This window comes from Pongo pygmaeus, chromosome 10, assembly GCF_028885625.2.
Source record: "Pongo pygmaeus isolate AG05252 chromosome 10, NHGRI_mPonPyg2-v2.0_pri, whole genome shotgun sequence".
NCBI classification, from domain to species: Eukaryota; Metazoa; Chordata; class Mammalia; order Primates; family Hominidae; genus Pongo; species Pongo pygmaeus.
The window spans coordinates 45,346,651-45,372,905 of record NC_072383.2 but is presented as its reverse complement, the minus strand read 5'-3'; the positions used below and the strand labels follow the sequence as shown (position 1 = coordinate 45,372,905).

The 26,255-nt window shown below is 56.6% G+C and overlaps 2 protein-coding genes across 6 annotated transcripts in view; one reads left to right on the top strand and one right to left on the bottom strand.

Moving 5' to 3' along the window:
* The window catches only part of HDAC7 (histone deacetylase 7), a 38,588-nt gene extending 19,359 nt beyond the window's left edge, over positions 1-19,229 (top strand). For 3 of the 4 annotated variants that reach the window (XM_063672693.1, XM_063672692.1, XM_054443060.2), the window contains exons 3-26: positions 2,709-2,896; positions 3,029-3,119; positions 3,462-3,573; positions 4,189-4,304; positions 4,551-4,676; positions 5,402-5,493; positions 5,684-5,794; positions 5,933-6,113; positions 6,320-6,516; positions 6,767-6,940; positions 8,276-8,495; positions 9,847-9,980; positions 10,093-10,213; positions 10,492-10,541; positions 11,877-11,984; positions 12,220-12,275; positions 12,450-12,537; positions 13,634-13,753; positions 13,990-14,087; positions 15,249-15,367; positions 16,065-16,198; positions 16,481-16,565; positions 17,735-17,873; positions 18,066-19,229. In XM_063672693.1, the coding sequence (XP_063528763.1) occupies positions 2,756-2,896; positions 3,029-3,119; positions 3,462-3,573; positions 4,189-4,304; positions 4,551-4,676; positions 5,402-5,493; positions 5,684-5,794; positions 5,933-6,113; positions 6,320-6,516; positions 6,767-6,940; positions 8,276-8,495; positions 9,847-9,980; positions 10,093-10,213; positions 10,492-10,541; positions 11,877-11,984; positions 12,220-12,275; positions 12,450-12,537; positions 13,634-13,753; positions 13,990-14,087; positions 15,249-15,367; positions 16,065-16,198; positions 16,481-16,565; positions 17,735-17,873; positions 18,066-18,111 (2,859 nt within the window). In that variant the 5' untranslated portion in view covers positions 2,709-2,755 and the 3' untranslated portion in view covers positions 18,112-19,229. The remainder of the gene's footprint in view (positions 1-2,708; positions 2,897-3,028; positions 3,120-3,461; positions 3,574-4,188; positions 4,305-4,550; positions 4,677-5,401; positions 5,494-5,683; positions 5,795-5,932; positions 6,114-6,319; positions 6,517-6,766; positions 6,941-8,275; positions 8,496-9,846; positions 9,981-10,092; positions 10,214-10,491; positions 10,542-11,876; positions 11,985-12,219; positions 12,276-12,449; positions 12,538-13,633; positions 13,754-13,989; positions 14,088-15,248; positions 15,368-16,064; positions 16,199-16,480; positions 16,566-17,734; positions 17,874-18,065) is intronic. The other variant, XM_054443061.2, reaches the window with a different exon arrangement.
* SLC48A1 (solute carrier family 48 member 1) overlaps positions 19,200-26,255 on the bottom strand; it is a 27,091-nt gene continuing 20,035 nt past the window's right edge. The window contains exons 2-3 of one of the 2 annotated variants that reach the window (XM_054443070.2): positions 22,739-22,906; positions 19,200-21,796 (exon numbers count right to left, since the gene is read on the bottom strand). In XM_054443070.2, coding sequence (XP_054299045.1) covers positions 21,660-21,796; positions 22,739-22,906 — 305 coding nt within the window. In that variant the 3' untranslated portion in view covers positions 19,200-21,659. The remainder of the gene's footprint in view (positions 21,797-22,738; positions 22,907-26,255) is intronic. The other variant, XM_054443069.2, reaches the window with a different exon arrangement.

Here is a 26,255-nt window from a genome sequence, read left to right as displayed (position 1 = left end):
TAGACGCAGTCTGCCCTTTCTTCAGCGCAGCCAATATCAACCAAGGGCCTGCTGAGTGCAAGATATACAGCCTGATGCCTAATAATTCCATATAGCAGGGAGAAATGGAGCCCAGGTATCCTCCTTGCTTCAGTCCTGGCTGTTGGAAAGCTAACAGGCAGGTTAGGGAGGAAGCACACACAAATACAAAGAGAAAAAAAATAGAATGCAATAATACGACCAGTGCCCAATGAGAGGACACTGATTCATGAGTTTATCCATTTGTTCAAGAATCATTAATGAGCTCTGTCTCTGTGCCAGGGTACTTTCCTGGACATTTTAGGAGAGACACTGATTTATTCATTGATTCTATGTTTGTGGAGTGCCTGTCATGTGCTAGGTACTATTCCAAGTGCTAGGAATAATAAGCAATGCATGAAACCAAGTCCCTGCCCTATGGAGCTTAACTCAGACATGGTACCTGCCCACAGAGCACTAATCCTGGTGTGAAACAGCCACGTGATTGGAGTCCAAAAGAGGGAGGGATGCTAGGCACTGGCTGGGTCCAGGGATGAGGGAGGACTCCAGCTGAGCTTTGAGCAAAGAGTAGGATTTGGAAAAGTAGAATGTAGGGATGAGGACAGCACAGGCAGGGGGACATTGTGAGCGAAAGGTCAGAGAACAGTAGAGATGTGGATTTGTGACAGGTGGAAGCTGATGGCCAAGGTGGAGGGTTCATGTTCAAATGCAGACCAAGGTGAGAGAAGCCAAGTTAGGACCAGATTGTGGAGCCTCACAAATGCTAAAGCACCTCGAAAACTATTTCCAGGGCTCCAGGCAGAGCCCATCCTGTATTCCCTTCTGCTGTGGAGGCAGTGGCCATGCAGAGTGTGAGGGGAAGGGCCCCTCCTGGGGGGCTGCTCATAGTCCATATGTGGCTGAAGCCACTGGTCTTGGGTCCAAGTGGCTGGCCTTGGTTCCCCCAAGCCCCTCTTGCATAATCAGAGGAGTCACCCCGGGAAGCCAGGACACAGAACATGGAAGGACTGAAACCTTTCCTGGGGCAGGAGTGTTTTGGTATTCGAAACCCAGACTCAACCCGAATGAGAATCCGGATTTCTTGGGAGGCAATGTGAACAAGGGGTGGGGCATCAAAGCCGTGCATTTTCTACTGTGGGCGGCATCTGGGTGCACAGCCATCACCGTCCCTCCGGGCCTCTTGATATTCGGGGGACATGGCGGGCACCTCCTTGCTGGGCTCCTGTCTTGTGTCCATGTCACAGTCAGGGAATGTTAGAGTGAATGCCCTTTAATGACAGCCTACTGCAAACCCCTCTTCTTTGCTTAGTGAGAAAGCCCCTTGAAGGAAGGTGAATTCCTGAAAGTTGGTGGAAAACTGGAGTACCTGCCTTGGTAGGACCAGAACCCATGCTAGTTCTGCCCCTAGCAGGGTGACTTTGGACAGGGCCCTTCAACTCCGAGCCTCAGTTTCCTTATTTAGAATAACAAGATAGTAATGACTACCCCCCAGGGCCAGTGGGTTGATGAAGTGAGAGGGTTTTGTAGATGCTCATGCACAAGTGCTGTAGATGTAAAGATTGTGGTTAGGAGTGGCTGGCTTGGGCCTGGAGGCTATGATTTCTGACTCCTGGACTGGTACGTTGCCACAGGCCTTTCCAGCCCTCTTCAGCCCCAATCCCTGAGGACAGTCTGTGGCTGCCCCACTGGGAGATGCCCAGCATTGGAATTGCTCAAGGAGGCCTCTCCAGGAGGGCTTCTCCACTTGTGTGTCCTCCCATGGGGCCGGCCTGCTCCTACCCCACCCACTTCCCCTTCTCCAGGATAAGCCCGCTGCAACATCTCTATCTCCCAGTGTCTCAGCCTCTCTGGCTGCTCAGCCCAGCCTGGTCCAGCTGGCTATGCTGGCATGGACCCTAGTCTGGTGGCCCCTGCACCCACAGCCTTGGCAGGGTGCTCCTAGTGTGGGTGCAGAGGACACTTGAGAAGAGGCAGCCGTGCCTGCCATCCTGACCATGCCAGGCCCAGAGCTGCCATGGAGGCACCCAGGAGCAGGTCCAAGGACACATGGGCCCTATGAGCTGAGGGACCTGCCCTGGGCACAGGGTTCTGCAGGCCCAACGTGGCCGGTCAGGGCTAGCTGTAGGCTTGAGGCATCACTTTATCTCATGACTGGGGATAGAGCATGGGAGGGTGGCGACCCAGAGGGCCTGTGAGGCTTGGGGCTGGAGGCAGAACAAAGTGAGCCTGTTTGCCTGCCTGATTGCTTCCTTTGAGCCCAACTCATTAGAGGGCAGCTGGGCAAATCCTCTGATTCCAGGGAGGGATGAAGGGAGGGAGAAGGCAGGGCCAAGAATGTCCTACCATAGGATCTGCAGTCCATCGTAGAACACCGTAGCCCTCAGCCCCCGGCCCAGGGAGGAGCATGTTTAGTGGAAGAGCACTGTGGTAGAGTCGGAAGGCTCCGTTCAGACACCACCAGTGATACAGTGTAACTGTGTACAGTTCATGTGACTTTCTTCTCACGAGTAAAATGGAATTGATAATACCTACCTTGCAGGACCACGACAGGATTAAGTGAGGAAAAACCCCCATGAGAGTGTTTTGCCATTGTCAAGTGAGCCTGAGGGAGGCTGAGGGAGGATCAGGCTGTAGTCATGCCCCCGAGGACAAACTTTCCAGTTTACCCTGCTTCCTCTCTCTGTCCCCAGGCTGCCCCAGGCCCTGTGCAGACACACCAGGCCCTCAGCTGCAGCCCATGGACCTGCGGGTGGGCCAGCGGCCCCCAGTGGAGCCCCCACCAGAGCCCACATTGCTGGCCCTGCAGCGTCCCCAGCGCCTGCACCACCACCTCTTCCTAGCAGGCCTGCAGCAGCAGCGCTCGGTGGAGCCCATGAGGGTAAAGATGGAGCTCCCTGCATGTGGGGCCACCTTGAGCTTGGTCCCCAGCCTCCCCACCTTCAGCCTCCCTAGACAGCAGTCTCAGTCCTCAACTCCTTGTCCCTTTCTGGGCTGCCGGCCCTGCCCACAGCTCTCCATGGACACGCCGATGCCTGAGTTGCAGGTGGGACCCCAGGAACAAGAGCTGCGGCAGCTTCTCCACAAGGACAAGAGCAAGCGAAGTAAGGAGGTGGCCACCCCAGCCCAGCCCAGCCCCTCCAGCCGGGTGCCTGCGGCTGCCTGTGTGGCTTGTGAGGGGTGAGGTGGGAGGGGCGAAGCCAGCTGAGCCTGAGCTGAGGCTTTCCCTCTGCTTGCCTGGGCTCTGCCTGTGAATGTGTGGGGGATGTGGGGGTGGGGGGTGGTGTCTGGACGCTCTAGGGAGGGGTAGGGCCTTGGGCTTGGCTCTTGCCTGGGGAGTCCCTGGGACACCTCCTACTGAGGATGGGGACAGGGCAGTGGCCAGGGAGTGCCACGAGGCCGCCTGTCCACCCACCTCCAGCCCCCTCGTGACTCTGCCCCTACAGGTGCTGTAGCCAGCAGTGTGGTCAAACAGAAGCTGGCAGAGGTGATTCTGAAAAAGCAGCAGGCGGCCCTAGAAAGAACAGTCCACCCCAACAGCCCCGGCATTCCCTACAGGTAACACCCTCCTCACCTGCCCTCCTGTCCCCACATGCACCCTCCACCCCTGCCCCCGTGTTAGCCATGAGCACACACACACTTGCCTCCTTCCTCCCCAGTTGCCACAACCAGTCCTTACCCTTCCTCTAAACATAATGCCCCCAAGCCCCTCTCTCAACTGATACCTGCCCTCCTTCTCTCTTTAAATTCTCTCCCCACCCTACCCAAGCCCTTCACACACACACACACACACGCGCGCACACACACACACACACCCCCTACTGGCTTTTTTCTTGCACATGAGCCCCTTCTCTCTTTATATTTTCCCTGAGCGCAAAAATGTCCTGGTTCCCAGAGCAGGTTCCTACTGCAGGTGACAGAGCCCCCAATGGGCTCTTCACCCATGCACCAAGCACCTGGCTTCTATGCCTAGGTCAGAGCTCTGCACTGTAGCTGCTGGAGCGGACAGGTAGCCCACTGCTGACACCTGGAGATGGTCCCCATTCCTACCAGCCCCATGTTGCCCAGCCCTGCCCGCTGCAGCCTCCCCCACAGGTCCCAGGGCCCGTGCTCAGGGCGGTGCCCGTGCAGTGTCCCCACACCTCTGAAGCAGCCTTGGCACTCATTCTGTAGAACTCTGGAGCCCCTGGAGACGGAAGGAGCCACCCGCTCCATGCTCAGCAGCTTTTTGCCTCCTGTTCCCAGCCTGCCCAGTGACCCCCCAGAGCACTTCCCTCTGCGCAAGACAGGTGAGCTGAAAAAACAGGCGGACCTTTCAGGCAAAGGAAGGGGGAAGGGCCTCGGACATGGGGGAGGAGTGTGCAGGGGTGGGCGGGCTGGGCCGGGCTGGGCCAGGGGATCATTGGTAGGCTAGGATCTTCTTTCTGGTTCTGCCTTCTCTTTCCTTCGCCGATAGAGATGACTGGGACTGAGGGATTAAAGGGTGGAAAAAAGAAGGGTGGTGGGGGCCTGAGTGACGCTGGTGCTCCCTGCAGTCTCTGAGCCCAACCTGAAGCTGCGCTATAAGCCCAAGAAGTCCCTGGAGCGGAGGAAGAATCCACTGCTCCGAAAGGAGAGTGCGCCCCCCAGCCTCCGGCGGCGACCCGCAGAGACCCTCGGAGGTGAGGGCCAGCTGAGCCAGTGCGGTTGCCATCCTCAAACCTGGCTGGTCTTGTCCCTTTGGGTCAGGCCCCACCTAGACAGGGGTCCCCTCCTTAGGACTGCCTTGTGTGGTTGTATGGGGGTGTCCCACACACTTGCCGAAGCGGGGGAGTTGGAGCTGAAACCCAGTCCCTGCTCTGTTTGCTAAGGTGACATCTCCCAGAGAAGGGGGCACCCTTCAAAAAATTATGCAAAGGTGCTGTAGGCCAAAGGTGGCCTGTCTTCTTCCTGCTCTGATGGGAAGAAAGCAGGAGGCTGGGCGCGGTGGCTGAGGCCTATAATCCCAGCACTTTGGGAGGCTGAGGCAGGTCGATCACCTGAGGTTAGGAGTTTGAGACCAGCCTGGCCAATATGGTGAAACCCTGTCTCTACTAAAAATACAAAAATTAGCCAGGCATGGTGGTGCATGCCTGTAGTCCCAGCTACTTGGGAGGCTGAGCCAGGAGAATCGCTTGAACCCAGGAGGTGGAGGTTGCAGTGAGCCGGGATTGTGCCATTGCACTCCAGCCTGGGCAACAGAGCAAGACTCTGTCTCAAAAAAAAAAAAAAAAAAAAAAGAAAGCAGGAAGCAAAGGTGCCCATTAAGGAAGGGGGTGCTCCTGGGTCTCCTGCACCAGGCGGCCTGGCTGTACCCTCCTGCCCACCCTGGCCTTTGACTGCACTTCCCTCTCTCCCCAACCCTCAGACTCCTCCCCAGGTAGTAGCAGCACGCCCGCGTCAGGGTGCAGCTCCCCCAATGACAGCGAGCACGGCCCCAATCCCATCCTGGGCTCGGAGGTAAGGCCTTGCCAAGACCGGGCTCTCCTGGGGCAGTTCTGAGGCTCAGCCTTCTTCCAGCAAGTGGCCCTACCTGGGCTGGGGCTGCAGGGTCTGGGCAGCCCCTGCCAGAGCCTTCTGGGTGTTCTGGGGAAGGTGTGCCGGGGTAGAGGTCTGGGACCGGTGACCCTCGCCCTGCTCCCTATGGCAGGCGCTCTTGGGCCAGCGGCTGCGGCTGCAGGAGACTTCTGTGGCCCCGTTCGCCTTGCCGACAGTGTCCTTGCTGCCCGCAATCACTCTGGGGCTGCCCGCCCCTGCCAGGGTGAGTGGCTGGGGTGCCCACCCCCACTCCAAGCCCCCCCAGCTTCTTTCACTCCCTTTTCCTGCTGCCTCACCCCATCACCTTCATTGTTCTCTGCTGGAATCTTCTTCCCCGTGACTTCTCCCGCCTCTCCCCCAGGCTGACGGTGACCGCAGGACCCATCCGACTCTGGGCCCTCGGGGGCCAATCCTGGGGAGCCCCCACACTTCCCTCTTCCTGCCCCATGGCCTGGAGCCCGAGGCTGGGGGCACCTTGCCTTCTCGCCTGCAGCCCATTCTCCTCCTGGACCCCTCAGGCTCTCATGCCCCGCTGCTGACTGGTGAGTCTGCTGCTTCTTCAGGGAAGGGGCTGGGTCCCTGCACCCTGCTGAGAGCCAAGCTTGGGATGGATCCATCCTTCCTCCCCATCTCTGTCCCCCTGTCCTGCGCATTGCCCTGCTGCACCCTGGTCCCTCACCCTATACCCTCGCTTCCTTCCATTGCTCCCTGTGGTTCCCTCCTTATTCCACCCCCCGATTCTTTCCAGTGCCCGGGCTTGGGCCCTTGCCCTTCCACTTTGCCCAGTCCTTAATGACCACCGAGCGGCTCTCTGGGTCAGGCCTCCACTGGCCACTGAGCCGGACTCGCTCAGAGCCCCTGCCCCCCAGTGCCACCGCTCCCCCACCGCCGGGCCCCATGCAGCCCCGCCTGGAGCAGCTCAAAACTCACGTCCAGGTGATCAAGGTGAGAGGAATTGGGTAGTGGAGGTATTGAGGGAGTGCTTAACTGGGGCCTTAGGGGCCAAAAGAAGAGGGGTACTTAGAAAGGGCAGGGACCTGGAGGGCAAAAGAGGGGGATGTGGCTTCTTGGGGCCCAGAGCTGCATGGCAGCTGGAGTCCTAGCAAGATGACTGGCTGCCTGGCCCAGCCCACCACCTCCCACCCCATGCCCCTCGCTCCACCACGGCTTCTCAGCCAGGTTCTCCCCTCCCCAGAGGTCAGCCAAGCCGAGTGAGAAGCCCCGGCTGCGGCAGATACCCTCGGCTGAAGACCTGGAGACAGATGGCGGGGGACCGGGCCAGGTGGTAGACGATGGCCTGGAGCACAGGGAGCTGGGCCATGGGCAGCCTGAGGCCAGAGGCCCCGCTCCTCTCCAGCAGCACCCTCAGGTATGGCAGTCCCCACCTGCCCCTCAGAAAGTGTCCTCAGAAGACTCTGGGGCCTGGCATAAGATGGGGAAGGGAGGGAGATACGACATCAGTGCAAGAGGCAGCTCTAGGACCCATGGTTGCCCTATAAGATCTTGGGTACAGGATCCACACTAAGGTGTAGGCACACACACACACATGCACACTCACACACCCATACACACACATACACACAACAGCTTGCCAGTCTCAGGTGAAGCATGTCCCTTTTCCAGGAAGGAGTCTGTCCTTTCCTGGAGCCACACATACTCCTGCCCTGGTATGTCTCCCCTCTATCCAGAAAGGTGGCTAGGGCCAGAGGTGGGATGGAGCCAGGCTCCAGCGTGTCCAGCAGAATGCTCTCACTGTGGAAATCAAGACCCAGTGCATTAGCTTGCCGGGGCTGTTGGGATATAGGCTGGGTGCCTTAAACATCAGGCATTTACCGTCTCACAGTTCTGGAGGCTGGAAGTCGAAATCAAGGTGTTGGTGGAGTTGGTTCCTTCTGGGGGCTGTGAGTGAGGGCAGGGGCTGTTCCAGGTCTCTCTCCTTGGGCCAGGGGATCATCGGTAGGCTAGGATCTTCTTTCTGGTTCTGCCTTCTCTTTCCTTGACTGATAGAGATGACTGGGACGGAAGGATTAAAGGGTGGAAAAAAGAAGGGTGGTGGGGGCCTGAGTGACGCTGGTGCTCCCTGCAGTCTCTGAGCCCAATCTGAAGCTGCAGATGGTCATCTTCTTCCTGTGGATTCATGTGGTTTCCCTCTGTGAATGTCTGTTCAGGTTTCTTCTTCCTATAGGGACAATAGTCATACTGGGTTAAGGCTCACCCTAACGACCTCATTTTAATTTGATTACTTCTGTTTGTAAAGACCCTATCTCTGAATAAGGTCATGTTTAGAGGTACTGGGGGTTGGGACTTCAACATATAAATTTGAGGGTGGGGAACATAATTCAGTCCATAACACCTGATGACAGGCCACACACATGTTCTTGAACAGTTACACAGTCCAGGACAGGAGGACATCCTGGTCAGCGCAAGATCCAGCGCCCCTCCCCTCGTTCCTGACTTTGGAGCCCCAAGGGCCCAGGGAGCTGGTGGAATGGGTGGTCAGTCTGGGGTGCAAGCCTGTCAGGGGGCTGCAGGGGACAGGGCGCTTAGAGAGTCAAAGGCCAGAGCCCCACTGGACAGCAGGTCTGGGTTTATCCTGGAATCTCTCTAGGAAAGGGGCCTGCTTGGCAGTTCCCAAGACCTCAGGCAGAAGTAGAGGGAGCAGGACCCTGAGACACTGGAGACCAAGGCCCCATCTTTCCCCTAGGTGTTGCTCTGGGAACAGCAGCGACTGGCTGGGCGGCTCCCCCGGGGCAGCACCGGGGACACTGTGCTGCTTCCTCTGGCCCAGGGTGGGCACCGGCCTCTGTCCCGGGCACAGTCTTCCCCAGCCGCACCTGCCTCACTGTCAGCCCCAGAGCCTGCCAGCCAGGCCCGAGTCCTCTCCAGCTCAGAGACCCCTGCCAGGACCCTGCCCTTCACCACAGGTGAGACCGGGAGGAGGGTGGCAGGTGGAGGGAGGGGCTCGGCTGCACGAGTCCATGTGGGTGTCGTGGTGTCACTTGGGACGTTTTTAGAGGCCACAGAGCGCTTAGCCTTGTTAGGCCCACGTAGTACCCATGGAGCACATGGAACAGCTGGTTATTGCATTTGGCCGATGAGGACCAAGGCTCACGAAATCTAAGTTGACAAGCCTGTGGTCAAATAGCAAGTGGTAGTCAAGCCAGGATAAGAATTCCAGTCTCCTACCAATACACTCAGCCCTTTTAAAAAATGATATTTATTACTGTTGCTCTGCTTGTAAAAAGAGCTCAGAAGTATTTTAGACATTTTGAAGAGTACAGAAAAACCTAAGAAAAAAAGGAAAATCACCAACCAGTATCCCACCACCCACAAGTAACCCCTCTGAAATTCTGCTGTATTTCAGTCCAGGCTTTGTTCTGGCCATATGTACATGTACAGATGCCATGAACCCATGAACTACGTTTTGTATCCTGCTTTACTTAGTTAACATATTATGAATCCTTCTTGGCATAATTAGTCTTTAAAACTGAGAGTCTCATAGTATTTCATTATTGTATTTCATTTTTACTGAGGGATTCCTTACCAGTTAGATTATAGCTTATTTGAATTTCCTTATGCATAAATCTTTCCTCATGCTTGGGATTATTTCCCAAGGTTCACTCTAAAGGAGTAGCATTCCTGGGTCACATGGTGTGAGCATTTTGAGAGTCGTTGGTGTCCTAGACGCACAGAAATTGACCCTCCCACCCGCAATGAGCAGGACCCTCCTCTGAAGACTTCCCACGGGTCAGACTGAAATAGTCACTTCTCCAAAGCTGGATTTGTCTATCACATGGTCCAGTGTCATCGTGGGCTTCTTAGCTCCCGGTTTGGGCGTTTCCTAGGAATTCTTTTCCCTCCTGCTGCCCCTTGGTAGCCTCTCTGGGTTCATGACACGCGTGTGAGACGCTGTACGTTAGGCCTCATGCTTTGCTCTGAGCACTTGAGGGCCTTGTGCTGGGCCCTCGAGTGCTGGGCCACCCAGCAGTCGTGTCCGCATGTGGGAAGGCCGTGCCTCTGTAGCAGCCGTGTTGGCTGGATCTGTGTTGGTGTGTTGGCTGCTGCCACCTGGGGAAGTGTCTGGGCGTGTGTGGACAGGTGTGAGGGGCTGGGGCAGGGGGCAGGATGAAATGCAGGCCTGTGTGGGTGTGAGGGGTGTGTGCCCGCCCGGCTCCATGTGGGTGCCTGCTGTGGCGGTGCTGGCGTGTTCTCAGCAGCCAAGGCCATGGGGCGTGAGGACTCCCTGGGTCCCCGCTCTGACCCTTGCTCCTGCAGGGCTGATCTATGACTCGGTCATGCTGAAGCACCAGTGCTCCTGCGGTGACAACAGCAGGCACCCGGAGCACGCCGGCCGCATCCAGAGCATCTGGTCCCGGCTGCAGGAGCGGGGACTCCGGAGCCAGTGTGAGGTGAGGAGGCCCTGGGGCCCTGGGGCCCATGACAGATGAGGGGCACATGGGGTGGTGGTGATGGGAGGGAAGGGGTGAGCATGGGCTCAGAGCTCTGTGGTCCCCTTTTCAGTGTCTCCGAGGCCGGAAGGCCTCCCTGGAAGAGCTGCAGTCGGTCCACTCTGAGCGGCACGTGCTCCTCTACGGCACCAACCCGCTCAGCCGCCTCAAACTGGACAACGGGAAGCTGGCAGGTAAGGGCCTAGTGGCCCTGTCTCCCCGTGCCCGCTTACCTCACCCAGCTCCCATGCACTCCTGTCTCGGCTCCGCCCGCCCAGCCAGCCTCCTCCTGCACCCTGGACGTCCCTGCTCCAAGCTTGCTGCCGAGCCCCTCCTCAGCCCACCTCCACCTCTCCCTTCCATATTTCTCTCCCCCAATACTCACCCGGCCCTGCTGTCTGGGCTCCCTGCTCCCTGTTGGGCCAAAGGCTGAGAGTATTCACGCTGACGTGGGCTGGGCCTCTCCCCGCAGGGCTCCTGGCACAGCGGATGTTTGTGATGCTGCCCTGTGGTGGGGTTGGGGTAAGTGTGCCCAGGGGTCTCAGGGGGGCGTTGCCAGGGCTCTCAGCTCTCCTCCCTGTGGTTCTCCCAGGCCCAGCCCCTGCAGAACCTCTGCTTGTTGTGGTTCTGCTAGACAGGGTGGGCCAGGGACTTCCTGAGGTGCCCCCTGCAGCAGGAAGCTCCTTTTGGACGGGCGTGTCTCGGACCCACAATGTCCCCCGAATGCGGAGCCCAGCCTAAGCCTCGCCCCTAGAAGGTGTCTGGTAGATGTTGAGTGAGGTTTCAGGAGCAGGGCCAAGGCTGGGGCTTAGGATCATCTCTCCCTTCAAAGACCCCCATGATTAGGCATTGGCCGCCAGGCTGCTCTGTCTGCTCTGAAGTGGCAAGTTGGGGTACCTCAGCCTGGTCCCCAGACCTTGGGCTGCCTGGTGTGACATCACGGTGGTGCTTCCAGTGTCCTTGGCGATCCCAGCACTCCCTACTCCGAGACACAGCCCCAAACTCCGCTCGCGAGCTTTGCTTCCTCAGTCCTCACCCCTTTGTGAAGGGAGCTTCCCGCTCCCTCTGGCTCAGCTCTCCTCGCCTAACACTATCCCTGCAGTAGTTTCTCAAGCAAGGTGTGTAGAGGCAGGGGAGGCCTCATTCCGGAGGGGAAGTGGGAGCTGTAGCTGGTGGGGGACTTTGGGAGCCAGTCAGTGCCCTATTCACAACTTCCCATTTCTTGCCACTTTCTGGTTTTTCCAACTGTTGTTGCTTCTGTTTTCTCCGCCCTCCTCTCCCTCTCTGTCTTTCTCTCTCTCTCTCTTTCTCCAGCCTCTTGCGACTCTCTCTGCCTTCCTCGCCTCTCTTGGTCTGCCTCGCCCTCCCCATCTCCCCATCATGCCCCCCGGCCCCTCCCTAGCCTTGAGGCCCAGGGACTGGGTTTGGGGGGCCTCCCAGCCTGGGCTAGGGGCCCTGAGTGGAAGACAGTGGTGCAGACGGCCCCTCCAGCTCCGACCGTCCCGCAGGGCCTGAGCAGAGTCAGCTGGGGCTTAAAACCCCCTCCCGGCCCAAACCCCAAGTCCCGCCCAGGTAACGCCATGCCCCCTCCCCTGACCGGGGAGGCAGGCGTGATGCTGCCAGCAGAGTGCTGGCCAGATAATGGGCTGGTGCTGGGACTTAAGCTGGGAAAAAGTCATGCTGGGATTGGGGGACACAGGAGGCCTTGCCTTTGGGCGGTGGGGCACTGGGGAGGCAGCACTGTCTGCCCAGCTCCCTGCCCCTGGGGTCCTGGCCGTGGGGTGGGGACCACCCCCTTGGGCCCTGTCTCCTGTGTGAAGCCTTGGATGATGCGGGCCCTGACTCTGGCTCCCGCAGGTGGACACTGACACCATCTGGAATGAGCTGCATTCCTCCAATGCAGCCCGCTGGGCCGCTGGCAGTGTCACTGACCTCGCCTTCAAAGTGGCTTCTCGTGAGCTAAAGGTAGGAGGTTTGGGTTGAAGGTGGACACACCACAAAGGAGGCAGCAGAGTGGGGTAGTGGGGAATCCAGGCCCAGAACCCCAGGCATCGCATTCCTCTTAGAGATTGCCACAGGGTTTTTGGAGGGGAAATTGAGGGCTCTGGGGACCAGGTTGAGATTTGAACCCTTGGGGTACATTCATGCAGCTGTGGGTCAGAGCTGTCTGTTGATTGACAAGCATTCTTTCGTTTTCCAGAATGGTTTCGCTGTGGTGCGGCCCCCAGGACACCATGCAGATCATTCAACAGCCATGTAAGGCTAGAGGAAGACCTAGGTGGGATGAGGTGGGGGGCAAGCCCCCAGGAACTTCCTTTAGGGACATTCTCTCTTCTTCCCTGAGCTTTCTCAGGCTGGGCCAACCCAGGGGCCTGGGGAGGTGAGGGCATGTGGAGAGAATGGGCTGGCAGGACCCGTCTCTCCTTCCAGGGGCTTCTGCTTCTTCAACTCAGTGGCCATCGCCTGCCGGCAGCTGCAGCAGCAGAGCAAGGCCAGCAAGATCCTCATTGTAGACTGGGTAGGTGCCTGTTCATAGCACCCTCTGATTCGAGAGCCCTGGGGGAAAGGCCCTGAGCCTGATGTTAGAGATGTGGCTTCATGTCTTAGTTCTGCAGTAGCCTCTCTGAGCCTCAGTTTCCCCTTGTGTGAAATTTGGGTAAAGATAACACCCACATCACAGTTGGGAGGCCTAGAGGGGATGGTGTGTGGGAACGCATTCAGCCATCGCAAACCCCCGCGATGAGTAGGAGCTGTCATTTGAGTGTTGTCTTTTGACCTCTATTGGCTTCTTTTGGCAGATCTAGTAATTTCTGCATTTCCTGTACAGGTAGTGATGATAAGAGTAATAGCAGATAACATCAGTACACCACTAATCACATCAGACACTGATGGTTTTACACATGATGGATTTAATCCTGACTATAACCCACTTTACAGATGAAAGTGAGCACAGAGAGATTAAGTAACTCACACACAGTCATTCGTAAGTCGTGAGATGGATTTGAACCCGGGCCGGTTAGCTCTAGAGTGCTTGCGTTTAACTGCTAAGCTATGTCCCTTTCTGCACTGACAGCTGTGAAAGAGACATTTCTAAGCAGAAGTTGAGAGCGGTGGAGGACCTTTGCACACTTGAGTCCCCGCATGGTCCTGTGAGTCGAGTGTAGGGCCCAGCTCTCCCTAAGAGGGATGGGGCTGGGCCTCGTGTACCTGCCCCTCTGTAACCGAGCTTGGTTTCTAATCTCCTCATAACTTCATGACTTTATGCAAGACAGAGTGGTTCCTGATGTGTGTAACCCTGAACCCTTCCCTCTCCTTGCCACTAACCCCATGTCCACACAGTTACTCTCTCAGGTGGGCTGGCCTGAGATTGGGACACCTCCTCTCCTTCAGGATCTCATATTACAGCCAGCCCTGTCCAGCACGGAGAGGCCGAGGTTCAGAGCCGGGCAGTGGATTACATGGGGCCACTCGACCATGTGGCTTTAGGAACCTCAGGTTCCTGATCCCAGTCTAGGGTCCTGACCTCAGAATGGCCACTGACCTTGAAACTCTTCTAACCTGTCCTGGCCCCCATCTCTCTGCCTTCCCTAATCACCGCCCATCTCCCTACACAGGACGTGCACCATGGCAACGGCACCCAGCAAACCTTCTACCAAGACCCCAGTGTGCTCTACATCTCCCTGCATCGCCATGACGACGGCAACTTCTTCCCGGGGAGTGGGGCTGTGGATGAGGTAACCGCATGTCAGGGCCACATCCTCCAGCCTCATTGACTGTCCTCCTGGCACTTACTCTGCCTCTGTCATGATGAGCTGTGTGATCCTGGGCAGACTGCTGAGCCTCTCTGATCCTAAACTTCCCCACCTGGAAATGAGGAGGCTGGATGAGCTGGGCTGGCAGCATTAACAAGCTGGTGTTCCCCTTCTGGGACTCCGCTGTTCTCATGTCTCTCTTGCCTCCTGTTTTCCAGGTAGGGGCTGGCAGCGGTGAGGGCTTCAATGTCAATGTGGCTTGGGCTGGAGGTCTGGACCCCCCCATGGGGGATCCTGAGTACCTGGCTGCTTTCAGGTACGTGCTCTGGGGGCCCAGAGGGGCAAGGCCCCCCTCTCCTGTCCCTTCTCCCAAGAGCACCAGGGTGGAGGTGATCAGTTGGATTGTCAGCCTGTCCCCACCAGTTCCTAGACATTGTAGGTGAACGCCAGTGAGAATAGGACACACAGAGAGAAGAACGCAAAAGTCAAAGGGTGCTTTGCAAAGGCATACATTACCAAGAGCCAATGTTAAACTGATTGCTGGCAGATGGGCGGTGGAGTGAGCAGAGCTGGCACATTTAGTCAGAGAAGGCTGCCTGCAGGAGGTGGGCTTTGAGCAGAAGAGCAGAAATTTAAATTGTGGAGAAAGAGAGAAAGCAGATAATGTCCATATTGGGGGAGTAACTTAAAAAAAGCCATTCTGGAAGAGGGGCTTTGGGATTTGTTCAGGAGCCCTTATATATTTCACACGGGGGTCCCTGCAGTCTATTTGGGAAAAGAGAATTCTGGAAATGGATCTTCAAACACTTTTCTAGAGTTATCTCTATGACAGCTAATTCTACGAGAGCCCTGGGCTGGAGTTCCTGGAGTCTTCTCAGAGCCCGGGGCTATGAAGAACACCCCAGAGTTGGATGAGGGGTAGAGGAAGGCAGCTGGGGGGGCCTGGAAGAGGGAGGGGATGAGAGAATGTAGCCAGGTGGCACAGGACCTCAGAGGACCTAGTTGTCCCCTACTCAGCTCTCAAGTAGTGAGCAGCTGGGTGTGGTCAACTCAGTCCAAAGGACTGAGCACTTGTAGTCCCTGAAGCTTCGTGACCAGAGTCCATCTCCACAAGGCTGTGAGATTACCCTTTCCCTGTAGCTCCGGCCACTGCACCCCACACAGATGCTTGCATGCACACACACACATGCACACACACGGCCACATACACTCCTCTTTCATTCCCTCTGGTGCCCCATCCTTGGCTCCTTTCTGCCTCTTGCTAGTTAAGTCCCCTAGGGGGCTGAATCCTCAGGCTGTGTGTGCCAGGGACATGGGTGGCCAGCCAAGGTCAAGGAGGTCAGAGAAATCTGCCAGTTGTGCTGGGGCATTGGGAGCCTTGGAGTCCTAAGAACAGGGTGCCCCACCGCAAAGTTGACAGGACCGCCCCTGGCAACCCCGCACAGTATAATGATCGCCACTTCTTGTGACCTCACAGGATTGTCGTGATGCCCATCGCCCGAGAGTTCTCTCCAGACCTAGTCCTGGTGTCTGCTGGATTTGATGCTGCTGAGGGTCACCCGGCCCCACTGGGTGGCTACCATGTTTCTGCCAAATGTAAGGGAGCCTCAGCTGAGGGGGAGGTATAGGGACAGAGAGCCAGGCGATGCGGGGAGTGGGGAGGCACTCCCAAGTCCGAAAGGGAAGGTGGCAGTGGCTAGCCCAGGGCTTTCAGCCTGAGGACTGGAGTATGGCAGCTGGCCCTGAAATTCCTCGGGATCTCCTAGCCAAGCACAGCCCAGGCCCTTTCTCAGGAGCAGGCCGGTTCACCATGGAGGGCTTGACCAGGTCATACCCATGGGGACTTAAGTCCAGTAGGCAGGAAGCTCAGCCGTGGGACTCCCCACCACAGCTGGGTTGATTCCAGGTGGGCTGGCAGCTCCTCCAGAGGAAGGGGAGACAGGAGCAGCACTCTCAGAATAGAGGGCGGCCACAGGGCCCAGAGGATAGAAAGAGAGGGTGCAGCTCAGTGAAAAAGACACAGGCTAGAGTCAATGACCCAAGTTCAAGTCCTACCTTGCTGCCACTTACTAGCTGTGGGGCCTTTCCCAAGGCCCTTAACCTCCCTGAGTCTTGAGTGAAGCATACTAGTAGGTTTTGCACGACATTCAATGTGAAAGCACTTTGGAAATAGTGATTGATACATGTGAGTCATTCTTTATTAGGGAGGGAGCAAGCAGGGAAGCCACAGGGGTAGAGAACAGGGTCACCTCTCCACTCCCGCCCCTCCCATTTCTCCCCTCCCAACCTCTAGGTTTTGGGTACATGACGCAGCAACTGATGAACCTGGCAGGAGGCGCAGTGGTGCTGGCCTTGGAGGGTGGCCATGACCTCACAGCCATCTGTGACGCCTCTGAGGCCTGTGTGGCTGCTCTTCTGGGTAACAAGGTGAGCCGTCTCCCTCTCCCATCCATGCTTCTGTCAGGCAGGTAAGCCTGGCTCTCTCAAGACTACCCAAAGAGCAGGCAGATGGGATGGGACAGGGCGGGAGTGGCCAAGCCTGAAACGAGGTAGGCAAAGCTGAAGCCTCTGTTCCAAGTTAGGTCCAGGCAGCTTCTCCTGGCCTAGGTAGAGTGTGCTTGTGGCTAGAAGGCCGGGGCGCCTGGGGTGGGAGTGAGCTGGGCCTGTGGGTCCCTGAGAGACTAGTGGCTGATGTACTGTTTTCTATAGGTGGATCCCCTTTCAGAAGAAGGCTGGAAACAGAAACCCAACCTCAATGCCATCCGCTCTCTGGAGGCCGTAATCCGGGTGCACAGTAAGTGTGGAGATGGGACACTCGCTGAGCTCAGACTGAAGGATCTTGGTGGTACCCTGCCCCACCGTGGCCAGATCCTAGGGCTTCCGGTGCCAGCCAGGTGACCTGCTGTTGGTCTGGAGTAAGATTCCTGTGAGTGACCCAGGCAGCAATGGTGAACACCCCCCAGCGAGGGGGTATCCTCTGAGCCCTCCTGATGGAGCCAGCAGGGCCTACAAGACAGTGGCCCCTCAAGGTAGGGACTGGCCTCCATCTCTAGCTACAGCCCTAGACCAGGGCCAGATCAAGAGCAACACTCAGGCCTTGTTTGCCAAAAGGCCTGGTTCCCATCCCTCCCCTCAGTCCTGGCCATGGGGGTCTCAGGAGCTCTGCTGGCTTGGGGGCTGCATCTTGGGATAACCCCCACATTTGTAAAGTACTTTAAATTTTCAACTTCAACTCAACATCTATTGAGCATCTTATGTCAAGACCCATAATCTATACTAGGGATAAAAATTAATAAAATAGATTCCCATATCAAGGGCTGGGTAGGGGAGCCGTGATGTCTTTACATAATGGTAAAGACATGGCTGATTCCTCTTACGGTGGGTGCCCTCACACTGAGCCAGGTTCCAGGACATGGTTCCTCACAGCAGCAGGCAGGAGGAACATTCTCCTGGCCTGGGCACCCATGCAGAGGGGCCGTGGTGATGGTCAGCTCTCCCACGTTGTGTTCGTCCCACCTCCCAGGCCCTCTTTTCCTGAGTGCTGGGCTGAGCACTGGTGGGGGCTGTGTTTAAGTGGGAGGCCCGAGCTTGGGGCTCTGGGAGGTCACTGTGACACAGACCCTGTCTGCAGGCAAGCAGGCTCTCTTGATGCTCTCAGGAGCCCTGTACCTGTGGGGAATGAGTCAAAGGTGGCCTTGCAGCCACAGGGGATGAGAGAAAGGCTGGGCACCTGCTAGGACTCCCTCGCAGCCATGTTGAACCCACTCTGCTTACCCTGTCAGGCTGTGCGGGAGGGGGAGCGAAGTGAGGAGAGGGGCAGGTGGGAGAGCCGACCCCAAGTGGAGGACAGGCCCGCTACTCCGGGGCCCTGGGCCTGAGACACCAACCTCAATATCCGGTCTAGGACACAGTGTGGAGGGGCTTGCTTTCTCCAACCCTTTCTGACCTGGCATCTTACCCCAGGTAAATACTGGGGCTGCATGCAGCGCCTGGCCTCCTGTCCAGACTCCTGGGTGCCTAGAGTGCCAGGGGCTGACAAAGAAGAAGTGGAGGCAGTGACCGCACTGGCATCCCTCTCTGTGGGCATCCTGGCTGAAGATAGGTAATGCCAGACCCCTGGCCCTGGGCCCACAGCCTCTCCACCACTTCATTCCTCCCTGCTTGAAGACCCCGGGTCCGCTATGCAGCCACCCCAACCCTCCCAGGCTTCCTGACCAGGGTTGAGAGGAAGCTCAGCTAAGGCCCTTGCTGCAGCCCTGGCGCTCCAGCATCCCACCCTTGTCCCTCCCCACAGGCCGTCGGAGCAGCTGGTGGAGGAGGAAGAACCTATGAATCTCTAAGGCTCTGGAACCATCTGCCCGCCCACCATGCCCTTGGGACCTGGTTCTCTTCTAACCCCTGGCAATAGCCCCCATTCCTGGCTCTTTAGAGATCCTGTGGGCAGGTAGTTGGAACCAGAGAACAGCCTGCCTGCCTTGACAGTTATCCCAGGGAGCCTGAGAAAATCCCTGGGTCTAGAATGGGGACTGGAGAGGACCCTGAGAGGAGACGGGCTGGGCGGCGACCCCCACAGGGTTCTCGAGAACAGATTCTCCCCTCTGGTATGGGCCCTGGCTGTGGCCCCCATTCCTCAGGACTGCACAGAGGAGGACTGGCTCCAGCTCCGTCGGGCTCACCCTTAACCACTATTCCTGGCTCTGCAAACCCCAGACTTTGCACACAGCCCCAGGCTCCACACAGAAATGTGAACTTGGCCTCAGACAGGCTGGCCCTTCCTAGGCTCTAGGGGCTGGGGGAGAGTGGGGAGCCAAGAGGTCCCATATTCCTGAGTGCAGGGGGAGTCCCTCTCACCTGCTTCCTCAGATGACCCTGGAAGCTTCCCCCTACCACCAGGCACTGAGACGAAGCTCCCAGACAGCCGAGACTGGCAGCCCTCCATCTGGTCCATACCCTCGCCAGAGGCCCCCCTACATCAACCTCCTGGCGATGCCCTGGTGGAGCAGATGGGTGCTCTGGGAGTCCTGTGCTTCCTGATCCAATGGTGCCAAACCCTTCATCTCCCCCAGAAGCACAGCATACCCCTGGGACCCCTCGGCCACTGCCCACTCGGGGGAGCCTTCTCTGTTTCTGGGGCCTCCCCCACCACAGCTCTGATTCCCACCCCACATAGGAATAGCCTGGCTGAGGGGGAAGGGGTGGGAGAGAAGATACAGACATGGAGGAGGGGAGGCTGCTCTGGCAAAGTCTTCAAGGCTTTTGGAGGTCCAGGCCTGGGGTCAAGAAGGAAAATGTGTGTGAGCATGTGTGTGAATGAGGCGTGTGTGTGAGCGTGTGTGAGTGAGGCGTGTGTGTGTGTCTTTCCTAGGACCCACCATACCCTGTGTATGTATGCATGTTTTTGTAAAAAGGAACAAAATGGAAAAAAATCTGAACAATAAATGTTTTATTTGCTTTAAAAGTGCCTCTGAAAGGGCCCCCCAGAAGTAAGCAGTGTGCCGTCAAGCGGGTGTGCAGGGCACACAGCTGCACAGCACAGTGTGGGTCTGAGTCAGTGCCGGAGGAGGGACCAGGGTGGTCTGGGCTGCAGCCCCTTTAACTCTTTGCCCTTCCTGCCCTGCAGGAAGAACCCATTCTGAACACACCCTGGCTGTCCCTGGCTGCCCCACTTTGGGGTGACAAAGAGGAGGCAGCCCTGGGCTGAGTCCACAGAGACCAGCCCTGATATGGGAGGAGTAGGGGTGGGGTGGGGGAGTGGGAATACAGGAGCTCAGCCCCAGCTCACCACGGCATCCCCAAAGAGTTGTGACTCAGACACACCTGGGTTTAAGTCCCAGCTGGGAGCTCAGGTAAGTCAAATCGTCTTCTGGGGCCTCTGTTTATCAGTAGAAGGCTCCAGAAGTATACACTGTTGATAGTTCCTTCCCGCTCTGATGCACCATGCCTGATTAAGCATACACTGAGCCTAGAAGAGAGAAGGGGTGAGGCACAGGCCTGGACAAGCTCACCCAGCCTAAGCAGAGAGGAAGGCGCCAGACTGGCAGCACCTGCCTTTGTGGTTCTGAGTCTGTCCGGTTTTTCCAGCAGGAAGAGGAGCACCTCATTACCTTAGACCTGGCCCAAGCTCCCGGCAGCCTGGCAGAGTGTGAGGGAAGAGGTGCTAATCCCCTTCCCATCTGGCCTAGCCTCTCGGGTGTGGACACCAAATCCCGCAGGGGTTGCTGTAGCTATGCCCGTGGGCATCCTTGCCCTGGCTGGGGTGTGCTAGAGAGAGGAAAGCTGGAGGAGGAGAGCTGAGCTGGTGGTTACCCCATGCCAGGAGGGCCAAGGCAAGAGGGCCTCCAGCCCCAGAGATACTGACCCTGTCTCCTGCCCTCCAGGGCACAACTGAACTAGAGGAACGGCTTAATCAGATAGCCCGAGAACTGCCACTACCACTCCGTCCCTGCCCACTCCTCCCAAAGCCCACCTGTTCCCGCAAGAGTCCCACCTCACAAGCAACCACCAGAGGCTGATACAAATGGTCGCTGTATTTTTGCTAAAGTGACAGTGACACAGATAAGGCAAAGAGCTGAGGGGCAGGACACATCAGGTGGGAAGGGGGAGACCGTGCAAAATGGCAGTCTAACAGAAAATCATCCTTGTAACAACAGCCCTTTCCCTCCCGAGTTAGGTGAGCCCTTGGGCCAGTGTACGGGCAGAAAAGCAGATTTGTGTCCTTCAGAAGGGAAATGTAAAAAGGTGAAAGCTCTAGTTGAAGGGCAGTGAGAGGGGCTGGAGTGGGAGAGAAGGTCTCTCCTGGCCGGTGGTCTGGGTGCAGTAAGGGCACTCTGAGAAGGCAGAGTGGAAACGCAGAGCTGGAGGGGTACGGGCACAGGTTTGGGGGCTCCTTCCAGCCTCTACTATGTTGCCCCCTTCCCCAAAGCCCTTACAGGGGCAGAAGCACATTCCCCGTGACCCTGAGTCTGGCCTCATTTGGGAAGTCTTCTGGGGTGTATGGATGCCCGTGTGTGAGTGAGATGGGTGGGGGGCCACGGCTATCTGGCTCTAGCACACTCATGGGAGACCAGCTCTGGGAACGACAGGATGGGGTGCTGGGATGGGGGCTTAAGAGGTCTCTGCTGGATATTCCTGAACTGACCTCCCCAGGTGCCCACCCTGGCCTTGGGAAGAGAGTGCCTAGGGCAGCAGGGATGGAAACCCTTGCCTGCAGCATAGGTCCAGGCCTCATGGCCCTACCCCTTGACCTCTTGACTTTGTTGCCCTGGCCTTAAGTACAAAGATTCCTCACTGCACGCTAAGAAAACAGATCCAGGCCGGGCACAGTGGCTCACGCCTATAATCCCAGCACTTTGGAAGGCTGAGGCGGGTGAATCACCTGAGATCAGGAGTTCGAGACCAGCCTGGCCAACATGGCAAAACCCTGTCTCTACTAAGAACACAAAAATTTGCCGGGCATGGTGGCAGATGCCTGTAATCCCAGCTACTTGAGAGGCTGAGGCAGGAGAATTGCTTGAACCCGGGAGGCGGAGGTTGCAGTGAGCTGAGATCGCGCCACTGCACTCCAGCCTGGGTGACAGAGTAAGACTCCATCTCAAAAAAAAAAAAAAAGAAAAGAAAGAAAAGAAACAGATCCATTTGAAAAGGTCTACAGCTGCCCTCTGGCCAGGCTGATGAGGAGCAACATGGCAGGATCCCCTCTCTACCACACTCAGGTTTCCTCGAAAGGGGACGGGCAGGACAGCTTCCTGGGAGACCACACTCGTCCTGCTGTGTATTTTCTGCCACAGTTCTGGGGTCCCCAGGGGGTGGGAGTAGCCTCTCCCAACATCTCAGAGGCTGAGTCCAGGTCCTAAGGCCCCCCCAGGGTGCAGAGACCTCACCCCCTGGGTCAGAAATCGCTGAGGATGCTGATGTCAGCAAAGTCAGCCCGGTAGCGGTGGGCATAGAGGCTGAGCAGGAAGGCCCACTTGAAGGAAATGAAGCTCCAGACACTGGAGAGGTAGTAGCTGGTGGGGTCTGTGAGGCCTGCAGGGAGAGAAGTACCGACAGTGACTTCAGCAGGCCCTGCCCTTGGCCTCTGCACCGGCCACAAGGCCAGGGCCACCCTCCCCACTCAACACCCCTGCAACGTTCCGGCAGCTGAACCAACCCTTCAGAAAGACATTGTGATGGAGGTTTTAGAGCCATGGTCCCCAACCTTTTTGGCACCAGGGACTGGTTTTGTGGAAGACAATTTTTCCACAAAAAACTTGGATGGTTTGGGGATGAAACTGTTCCACCTCAGATCGTCAAACATTAGATCATTGGGGCACGCAACCCTCGCATGCGCCTCACAACAGGGTTGGCGCTCCTAATGCCCGTCGCTGACCTGACAGGAGGCGGAGCTCAGGCGGTAAGGCTCGCTTGCCCCTCACCTGCTGTGCGGCCTGGTTCCTAACAGGCCACGGATCACTACTGTTGCACGGCCTGGAACAGTAGAACGGAGCTGGGGACCGTTTTAGAGTATTCCAGGGTTTTCAGGCAGGAGGCCGTGGGGATTAGGGAAGGGCAGGGCTGGCCAATCACAGGTCTGTATCATCCACTCCGCTTTTGTGACAAGTACCCTAGGCCACTTCCAACCTGCTTTAGTTAGCATCAGACTCCAGGAAGGACCTCTGGTTATTTCCAGCCACAGCCACCAGAGGGCGCTCCCATCCCAGAGCTGGGCGGAGACTAATGGGTGCCAGTATCATGAGTGCTTGTATGGGCTATGCACTGCTCAAGACTTCACATCAGTTTCATAGAATCCACCCAACTTGGGAGGTGGGGACTTGTTTTCTCCACTTGAACCATAACAAAACTCGTGCCCAGGGAGGTTAAGTAATTCATCCAGTCTCTTTGGAGGTAACCTGTGGAACCAGGATGGGAATGCTGCTAAAATCCCCACTGCTGTCCCTCCCATGCCCTTTCCCTGGGACCCGCCCTCACTCTGATGCCGGGTGATGGCCAGCACGAGGAAGGTGCAGAAGGCAGCGATGGAGACGGCCGAGAAGAGGACACCCACGAAGAAGAAGCCGCGCAGCCCCTTGAGCCAGGTCCTCCAATAATCTTGCATGTACATCACGTGCGTCACCAGGACCCACAGTGCCAGCACTCCTGCAGGAGAGACACATCAGGGCCCATCCCCAGGGTGCTCCAGAGCCCTGCAGATCCACTAGGCCAGGCCTATTTGCATAAGAATACCAAGAATATGGTCTTGTCACTCATTCCCTCATAGAATGGAGTTTTCCTTTTCAGGGGCTGTGATATCAGAAGCAGGTAAGAGACTGAGCTGCCTGCTAGTAAGCCCAACATTAGAGAAACCTGCAGAAATACAAAACCCTACCATTCTCTCTGATTTTATTTTGTTTTGGAAAACATGAATATCTCTCACAAAAATGTTATGTTAATTCATGTTATTTTTAGTATTACTTTAAAATGCTAAAAAATGTTCTGTTTTAACTTCTAATATAGTATATATCAATAGCTAAAACTCACATACATAAAATTTGCATGGAGTTTCACTACTTTTCAAGAGGATAAAAGGAGTCCTGAAAACCAGAAAGTCTGTGCTTCGGCAGCCCAGCCTGCTTTCTGGGGACTTGCCACTGTCTACCCTGAGGGCCACAGAGCAGGGAAGCCATGCTCCTGCCCCACGCTCCTCCTCCACCCAGTCCTCAGAGGCCACAGTCTCAAAAGTCACAAGGCCTGCAGGGCTCTTCCCAAACTGCCTGAGTTGCTTTTGCAGGATGAGGAGGAGGTCCAGCCATGAAGACTCCAGGGCCACCCAACCCCTGAGTGGCCTTATTGTTCTTGGCCAGACCTCATGCCACTCCCTCCATCTTGCGGCAAAGGGCAGGCCATCACCACCTGCACCGCCCCCCCACCCCCATTGCCCCCAGCTTTTCCTGGGTCTGGCCTCTGCGCCTGGGTGGACACTTCCTTAGGATGCCAGCTGCCACCCAGCCAATACAATACAATACAATACAAAACAACCCTCTGTGCCAGGCAGTGCCTGCTGGTGCAGCCCAAAGAGTGGAACAAATATCAACTCCATTGGCAAGAGTCCGGGCAGGGCGGTGGATCCCAGCAAGGGACGAATGAGGAAAGAGGCAGAGCCAGCTGCAGGCTCTCAGCTGGTTGGGTTGCAAGGTGTGGGCCACTCAGGCCGCTGCATCCTAAGAGTCAGGAGGCCTTTCCAAAAGGCAGCTGCACACACGCCACTCAGAGTAGTTACCAAATGTGCACAGGAAGGATAAGCATCTGGTTGGGGAAAGTGGTTATCTCTGGCAATGGAGACAAGAAAGGGAAGTTGATGGGGCGGTGGGGGTGGGGAAGTGCTTTGAATCTATGGGAATCTATGCTATTTTGTTTTTTAGGCTGGGTGGGCAATCTATGCTATTTTATCTATGCTGTTTTCTTAGGCTGGGTGATGAGTATAAGGGTGTTTGTTAAATCATCTATCCTTTTTTGTGTGCCTAAAATATTTCATAATTTGTTTAAGGGGGAAAAAGGCAGGGGGAAGCTTGTCACCGTGGAGCTATGCTCTGGTTACCAGCTCAGAGGCTGTCCCAGTTTGGCTGTCCCCAGGCAGTCCAGTGAGGAACAAAAACCCATGAGACTCCAAGCCAAGAAACTGGGAGCCTGGCCCTGCTGTGTCCCAAAGCCTTGGTGTTTCCACATCTAAAAATGGGTGGGCCCAGGGGTCCTGCCAGTCTAGGTAACCAGGCCCAGGGTTCTACCCTAGTGAGGGTGAAGGCCTACCAAGCCTACAGCTTCCCTCAGCCCCTGCCACCGTTTGACCCCCCGAACACTCTCCCAGCTTTGCCCCTGCCCACCTCCACTCTTCCTTCAGGGGGTGGGGGCTTGGAATGTGGGTCTCCCTCCCACTGAGATCAGGGTGGGCCAGGACAAGCATCTGTCCCTCCCCACCTAGTCTGGATGCTAGAGTGGGCCAGAGATGGACAGGACAATCATCCTGCAGCTTCCTCTTACCTCCTACAAGATCTGGATTTTTATACCAGCCACCTTTCCCAGAAGTCCCTCCCACTCCTCACGTGTGTCCCATATTTTCATTTGAGGGAGCTGTTTTGTTTATAAAGGGCCCTGGGAACAAGGCGTGTTGTCACTGAGCACACTCAAGGAACAGTCTGATGGGCACCTGTCTGGAACAGGTCCCCTCGCCCTCTGTCTCCTTGTGCCACAGAGGGGTTGGGGAAGTTGAGCTCTAAGATCCTTTCCCACTCAAAGATTCTAGAAGCCAGCTTGGGAGAAAAATAAGGTCAGAACAATTCCTCTGTGACTCAGCAGTTTCTGGGTTAGGAAATGCTGAAATAGGGGCCTGTGAAGATGCCATCTCTTAGTCCACTGACCACGATCCAGTGGTTCCCCAAAACTCCCACCCCCATGTACATGCACATACCAAAGAGGGCTGAGGACAGGAGGGAGAGGAAGACAGCCATTTGGGGGCGTTTTGGGCCCTGTTCTTTGCTAATAACAGGCATGGTTTACCCACCTCTCACCTTCCCTGAACCTTGCTCCAGGCCCTGCACACAGGCCTCCCCTCCAGATAAACACACATCAAGTTTGGAGGCAGGCCTGCTGCCCACGCCCTGGCTCCCACCACCCTCCTGGGAAGGGAGCTCTCCACTAGCCCCACCCAAGGGGGTCACCGAAGGAGGTGGAGCCCCTCACTGGTCCCCTCCCACACATCAGGCAGGAGGCAATGTATCTCCCTAATACCCTTCCCTAGCACACTTGGGGACTCTAGGAAGCCTGGTTTGTAAAACTCGGGGTGGAACGGACAGGTCCCCAATCCCACCTGGCTGCAAGCCCACACCAGACCACACCATTGCTCCATCCTACCTGTTTCAAGGAGCAGAGCCCCTGCTTAGCCGTGTGAGCTTATTGGCTCACAGCCAATAAGCTAAGGGTAAGGAAGGCATAGGGTAGGGCGGTGAAAGCATCCCCAGTGGCTGGGCTGGAGGTGAGGAGACAGGAGACACCCGAGGGATCCCACAGGGTAAATGTAGACAAGAAGGACACTGGGCCTAGGTCAGGCCCCTCTACTCCTTCCTAGGAGGAAGACAGTCCCAGAGCCCCAGGGCTCTTACTCACAGCTCACGTGGGAAAAACATAGAGCTGTTTAGACTCCAGGAGCAACTTTTCTTTTTCTCTTTCCTTGGTCTACTAAACCCAGAGCAAGAGTCTGTGTTTTCTCCCAGGACTCCCACAGCAAAGCCAGACCAGGTAGATCCAACCCACACCTGCCCGCCTCCCCAGGAAAGCCAGCCTTGCTTCTGCCACTGCCTTTCTCCAAAGCCACTTCTTTGAAAATACCCATCAGGATGGGAGAGGGTATACCCACCCGTGAACACTCTGCCCACCAGACCCAGGGGCTCCGTGACTCTGCTCCAGAAACTGGCATACCCAATCAGTCCTTGCCTGGTCCAACACAGGAGAAGGA